General features: G+C 40.0%; 1 protein-coding gene across 5 annotated transcripts in view; it reads right to left on the minus strand.

Moving 5' to 3' along the window:
• Window positions 1-1568: 1568 nt before the first annotated feature.
• The window catches only part of PIGX (phosphatidylinositol glycan anchor biosynthesis class X), a 14646-nt gene continuing 9299 nt past the window's right edge, over window positions 1569-6915 (minus strand). For 4 of the 5 annotated variants that reach the window (XM_024211957.1, XM_024211952.2, XM_024211953.3 and 1 more), the window contains exon 7: window positions 1569-3029. In XM_024211957.1, the coding sequence (XP_024067725.1) occupies window positions 2871-3029 (159 nt within the window). In that variant the 3' untranslated portion in view covers window positions 1569-2870. Of the gene's footprint in view, window positions 3030-4305; window positions 4407-6915 lie in introns of those variants that run through there. The other variant, XM_029913743.1, reaches the window with a different exon arrangement.

Below are 6915 nucleotides of genomic sequence, written 5' to 3' on the forward strand. Positions count from 1 at the left end.
CAAAGTCATTAATAAAAATATTAATAACAGTTCCAAGACCAATCCACCAGTAACCTCCCTCCAGTCTGCCTTTCAACACAACCCACTGCCTTCTTCCCTTAGCCAGTTCCTTATCCACATTGTAATTATTATACTAATCCCCAACTTCTCTCCTTTAACTAATAATTTTCCATGTGGTACCATGTCAAATGCTTTACCAAGGTCCAAGGGTGTTAAATCTACTTCATTTACCTTATCTAAAAATTAGTTAGCTTCTCAAAAAAGGAAATCAGGTTAGTCTGACACGATCTACCTCTGGTAAACCCATGTTGCATTACATCCCATTTTTCAATTACCTGCATTAATTGAATTATTCTTTCCTTCACAAGAATTCTCCTCCTCACCTTACACATCCTTATCTTTAATTCAGAAATCAACGAGAGCTCCCACCTGTCTCCATACCTTCAGCCTAACCTGTTGGCCTCTTCCTTCCCCCCCACAACTATTTTTCCTTCTCTCCTTCCTTTCCCTCATCTTTCACCACTTTATCCTCTCAAATTCCTTCTTCTCTGACTACCAATATATCTTTGTGCTCCATCTACTGTAGATAACTTCCCTCAGCCACACCAAAAACTACCACACTGCCCCCTCTTCCCGTCTCCAAAATCCCCGGCAACTCTTTAACAGCAAGCAGCTGCCCCAGTGCCTCTCCATACTCCCCATTGAGCCCAAGATATGACCGATACCTAGATATCACAGTGACTGGCACATTAGACCTTTATGAAGGCAGACACTGCATTCAGCAACAACAGGTAAGAACATTAGTGTGTCTGCAAAGGGAAAAAAAGGGAACATTTAACTTGGAGTCCAACTGCCACCATTATTAGTGTTGTCAAACTATTTGATTAGGAACAACAGCATGCTTGGCTCTGTGCAATTCATAAAGATACAGACCATTTCTCCTACTCCAGTTTACCACTGTGGACTTTGTTTTCCATTTTTACAGTCACCTCTGCACATTTCTCAGCCACTCACTCATTAAGTTTCACCACTAGCAGTATTTTCCTAATTTGTCCCATGGAAATTCAGTTTTCTTGCTCTAGGCAATGATATCTCACTTTAAATAGTTCACACTGAATTTTATCTAATTGTCTTCGACATTAATATAATCTTGAACAAGGGGAGGAACTTCAAAAGAGAACTATCTGCCAGAGCTGGGGGCCACTTGTGATGGCACAGTTCCAGGAGTCAGCCTGCAGTATAAAGCACATGTTGGGACATAAGACAGCAAAAAAACAAATTCAAATTTGGAAATTAAAAAACAAACAAACAAAAAACCCATCCAAGGACAAGTTAAACAATAGATGCTCACAGCTGATCTCATCATGGCACAGCTGCTCAGACATGTTAAATAAGTAACAAATAAAGTCTATCTGCAATTTTTTTAACGTCTCCCTTCCCCCAAACAGATGCAGAGGAGTCAGAAACTGAAGTAGTGGATGAAGTACTGGTGCAGCCATCATCACTCAGCACTTGTCAAGGGAAAACAAGAGACCAGGGTCAAATCACTTTCCAACCTGCGGTCGAAGTCACAAGACAAGCTCTTTATTGAGTTTCAGAAGGAGATGAACGATGCCCAGGAATTCCAGAAGCTACAGCTGTGGAGGAAGAGGAAAGGCCAATTCTGCTGACAGAGGAAGGACTAGGCTGCGCAACTACAGGCCACACAAGAAGGGTATAGGAATAGAATTTGAAAGACAGGACTTTTGCTTTTTATCGTATCTGTAATTTCATAAACAGAATCACCTATATTTAATATCCTCTAGGTATATGGGAAATAAAACAGTCTCCTGCACAAATCTGCCTTATGAGTTATCTTAAACTCATAATGCCCCCTACTGACAAACAACAGAAACACAAGATACATTTGGGGCAGCTCAGCTTTTCCATTAATGAAGCAATTTCCTCTCTGTTTCCTTGTAATTCTTAATAGCTCCGATGATTACCTCCAGTCTTCCAAGTATTCAATTCCAGTTTAGCATCATTTCACAGATTCATAGATTCCAAGACCAGAAGGGACCACTGTGGTCATGTAGTCTGTCCTCCTGCATAACACATACCATAGAACTTCCTCAAAATAATTCCTGTTTGGATGAGGCTCTATTAATCAGAAAATCAGAGTTATTAGTCCAGCTTCTGATTTACTCAGTAAACACCTGGAAGTTTCTTCCAAATTCTTAAGGCCTCTTTAAAAATCACATAAATCTGGCTGCCTCCTGCAGGTCAATGTTAATAAAACTGGGATCATTGTGTCTTTCCAGTGCTTGGAAATACTTTCCTGTTGCAGGTAAATATACAGCCTCACAAAACAAATTAAAATACAACAGAGCTGAATTATGTAACAGTTTAAAATTCAAACATTTAATGACCAGGGAATTTGTTTCTCTGATAATAATCAATCTACCAAGTCAGTTTGTTTAAAATCTTTGGAAGAAGAATACGTAACAAGAGGCATTGTGGTCCAGCACATAGGGCACACTAGATCAGGAGACCCAGCTCTGCCACGGAACTGGTGCATGACCTTGGGAGTCACCTCATCTTTCTGTGTCTTTGTTCTCCCTCCCATCCTTTGTCTGCTTTGTCTATTTAGAATGCACGTTCTTCAGTGCAGGGATGGTCTCTTACTAGGTGTTTGTACAGTGCCTGGCACAAGAGGGTCATGATCTCAGATGGGTCCTCTAGGCATTATCGTAATACAGGTGATAGATAATAAACTGCATTCCATTTATGGAACCCTAAATGGAACAGACTAAGTTTGCATTCAGTTAAATTTAATGCATGGTACTCATTATTGTTTCGTACTGACGCCAGCTATAAAGTCTTGCTCAGTTTCATTCTGAGCAGGGCACCAAGGAGAAGTGTTCATATTTGCATACAGCTGCAAGAACCAGACTGGAGCACAGGACCGTGGTAAGAAGAGTCACTGCACATACCAAGGCACCATGTTGTTTGAGCCCCACTGGAACCTGCAGTATCACTTCCTTATTTACCTATGAAGAGAGAGTTGGATGTTAAACCCGAGTAAAAACATACTCTTGAGCTATTATTCCATTTTCAATAGCTTTGGTTTCTCCTTTAGATATAGTAATTAAGCAAGCTTCACAGCACAAACATCATTTAACTGCTCTAGTTGCTCAGGCGCTCGCCATTCATTTACAAGATTTATCCTTTCATACAGTATTGGAATTCAAAAGTCAAAGCTGGGGGAGAGACGTTTCCATTTAGTCTGTCTGCCCATCTTGAGAGCTAACTTCTTCTTGAACTTCTGGGGCATTTATCTAGTACACAGTACCTGAGGCGCTGTACTGTGCATTTATTTTCTCTACAGCTTTGCTCTTATATTAGCCTTGACATTAGGGACATTATGCAACTCCTGCACGCTGTAGGACTGGAGGAATAAGCTTATGGAATGAATACATGGATAAATAACTCTCACGTAATAGTGACCTGCAAAGACAAAAAAAGGGCTTGCGTCCTTTTATGCTCCTTATCGTTCATGAAGTCCTGAAAGATTTTTGTTAAGAACAGTAAACAAGAAGTCCTCCAGCAAAAGCGGGAGACCAGACATGATCCTTCTTTAAATCTTTTGCAGGTCACCTTTAGTGTTCTGTAGCCTCCTAAGATTTCCTAGAGGCAGAGTTGCTCAAATTACAGTGCCAGATCACTCTTATTTCAGAATCTCTGCAATACTGCAGCACTGTTGAGTTTCAAAGCCAAGTGCTGACTGTATCAAGGACTTGCATCCAGAACCAGTGTAAATGAAATTAAAAAACTTCATCAGAGACATAAACCATAGGTTAGCATTCAGACTGGCATGAAAGGCCTTTCCCTATATCATTCTTTAAACTTTTCTCTGAAAATAATCATCCAACACAAAATGTATAAAACCAAGAATATTCACCTTCTTCCTTTTGTTCTTCAAACCATAGGCTTGGAAGGATTAGATTTTTATTGTTAAATGTCAGTAAGTGGCTATTTCACTACACACACCGGATGAAAAAATATTTCCATCAATGATAATAAAAATTTACAGGGTAAGCAAAGTAAGAAAAATGCTGCTTGAGAACTTATTAGAGTAAGGATATTTACTTTGTATATTCTGACATATGATGTTGACAATTTGTATTTCAGTGGTTATAACGCTTTAACTTTTTGAATCTCAACATCTACTGTAATTAAATAATTATTGTCTGACCCTCAATTTCCCACAACTGTGAAAATTTAAATTGGTAAAAACTGAAAAAATGCTTTAAAATAAACATCTATATTATCTATTGAAATTATATTAAAAAAATATAATTCTGCCAAGCCTAGTTATGAAGATCAATGCATAACATCAGTTATACCTCAGGGCTCCAGGTAAACCACTACAGGAGGGGGAAAGGTCCAGAGACAGCACCAGTCATCAAGGGAAAGGACAGCACAGAATGAGCCACCAGCATAAGGGTACAGAGGGAGCAAAAGTGGAAACTAGGTCAAATTATGAAGGATGAATATTAAAAAACACCACATTTAGGAACAAAATTAGAAAGGCCAAGGCACAAAATGAGATTAAACTAGCTATGGACATAAAGGGTAACAAGAAAACATTTTACAAATACTTTAGAAGCAAGAGAAAGACCAAGGACAAGGTAAGCCCATTACTCAATGAGGAGGGAAAGACAATAACAGAAAATGCAGCAATGGCAGAAGTGTCACATGACTTTTTTGTTTCAGTTTTCATCAAAAAAAGTTAGCTGTTATTAGACAACGAACATAATGAACATCAGTGCAAATGGGGTAAGATCTGAGGCTCATATAGGAAAATAAGTTAAGACTAGACAAGTTAGATGTCTTCAAGTCGGCAGGGCTGATGAAATACATTCTAGAATACTCAGGGAACTGGCTGAAGACATCTCTGAGCCATTAGCGATTCTCTTTGAGAACTCATGGAACACAGGAGAGATCCCAGAGGATGGGAAAAGGGCAAATATAGTACCTGTGTATAAAAAGGGGAATAAGGACAACCCAGGGAATTATAGACCAGTCAGTTCTCGTAAGGGGGTATGCAAGAAAAATCCTTTAATGGAAGTAGAGCATGAGTTCAGTTCCACCATTTTTCCCACTCCCCACTGACCCAGTCACCAAATATGCTAGACATTGTTAGGAGTAGTTATGGGCAGATAAAATGAAAGAATGTGTCTCAAGTAACTATGTCTCATTTAAGCTGGGGGCTCATCAGTTGAAAACACAGAGGAGAAAGACCTAGGTGCATTAGCTGACCACAGGGTGACTATTAGCCACCAATGTGGTGTGGCCATAAAAAAAAAGGCAAATGCAATCCTAGGATGTATCAGGCAAGATATTTCAAGTAGACATTGGGAAGTATTAATGCCATTGTACAAGGTACTGGTCAGACCTCACTGGGAATACTGTGTACTGTTCTGGTCATCCATGTTCAAGAAACATGATTCAAACTTGAACGGGAGCAGAAATGATTGGGGAATGTAGAGCCTATCTTACAAGAGGAGACTAAAAAAGCTTGGCTTGTATAGCTTAGCAAAACAAAGGCTGAAAGAGAATATGACTCCTCTCTATGAATACAACAGGTAGGTAAACACCAGGGAGGGAGAAGAGCTATTTAAAGAAAAGGATAACATTGGAAAAAGAACAAATGGGGACAAACTGGTCAGGAACAAGTTTAGGCTGGAAATTTTCTAATCATCAGAGGCATGAGGTTTTGGAACAGCCTCCCAATAGGAGTGGTGGGGGCAAACAACCTAACTAGTTTTAAAATGGAGCTTGACACCATAATAGAGGCAAAACTTAAATGTATATCCCAAATTAAAAAACATAGTAAGAGAACCAAAAAAGTGTCACTGTGGCTAAACCACAAAGTAAAAGAAGCAGTGAGAGGCAAAAAGGCATCCTTTAAAAAGTGGAAGTTAAATTCTAGTGAGGAAAACAGAAAGGAGCATAAACTCTGGCAAGCAAAGTGTAAAAATATAATTAGGAAGGCCAAAAAAGAATTTGAAGAACAGCTAGCCAAAGACTCAAAAAGTAATAGCAACAAAAATTTTTAAGTACATCAGAAGCAGGAAGCCTGCTAAATAACCAGTGGGGCTAATGGACGATCGAGATGCTAAAGGAGCGCTCAAGGACGATAAGGCTATTGCAGAGAAACTAAATGAATTCTTTGCATTGGTCTTCACGGCTGAGGATGTGAGGGAGATTCCCAAACCTGAGCCATTCTTTTTAGGTGACAAATCTGAGGAACTGACCCAGATTGGAGGTGACATTAGAGGAGGTTTTGGAACAAACTGATAAATTAAACAGTAATAAGTCCCCAGGACCAGATGGTATTCACCCAAGGAACTCAAATGTGAAATTGCAGAACTATTAACTGTGGTGTGTAACCTATCATTTAAATCAGCTTCTGTACCAAATGACTGGAGGATAGCTAATGTGACGCCAACTTTTAAAAAGGGCTCCAGAGGTGATCCCGGCAATTACAGACCAGTAAGCCTGACCTCAATACCGGGCAAACAGGTTGAAACTACAGTAAAGAACAGAATTGTCAGACACATAGATGAACATCATTTGTTGGGGAAGAGTCAACATGGTTTTTGTAAAGGGAAATCATGCCTCACCAATCTACTAGAATTCTTTGAGGGGGTCGGTAAGCATGTGGACAAGGGGGATCCAGTGGATATAGTGTATTTATATTTTCAGAAAGCCTTTGACAAGGTCCCTCACCAAAGGCTCTTGGGCAAGGTGGGCTGTCATGGGATGGGGGGGAAGGTCCTCTCATGGACTGGTAACTGGTTAAAAGCAGGGCCGGCTCTGGCTTTTTTGCCGCCCCAGGCAAAAAAGCCTCCGGCTGCCCCCCCCCCCCCC

Source organism: Terrapene carolina, unplaced genomic scaffold, assembly GCF_002925995.2.
Source record: "Terrapene carolina triunguis isolate 2854851 unplaced genomic scaffold, T_m_triunguis-2.0 Scaffold837, whole genome shotgun sequence".
Taxonomy (NCBI): domain Eukaryota; kingdom Metazoa; phylum Chordata; order Testudines; family Emydidae; genus Terrapene; species Terrapene triunguis.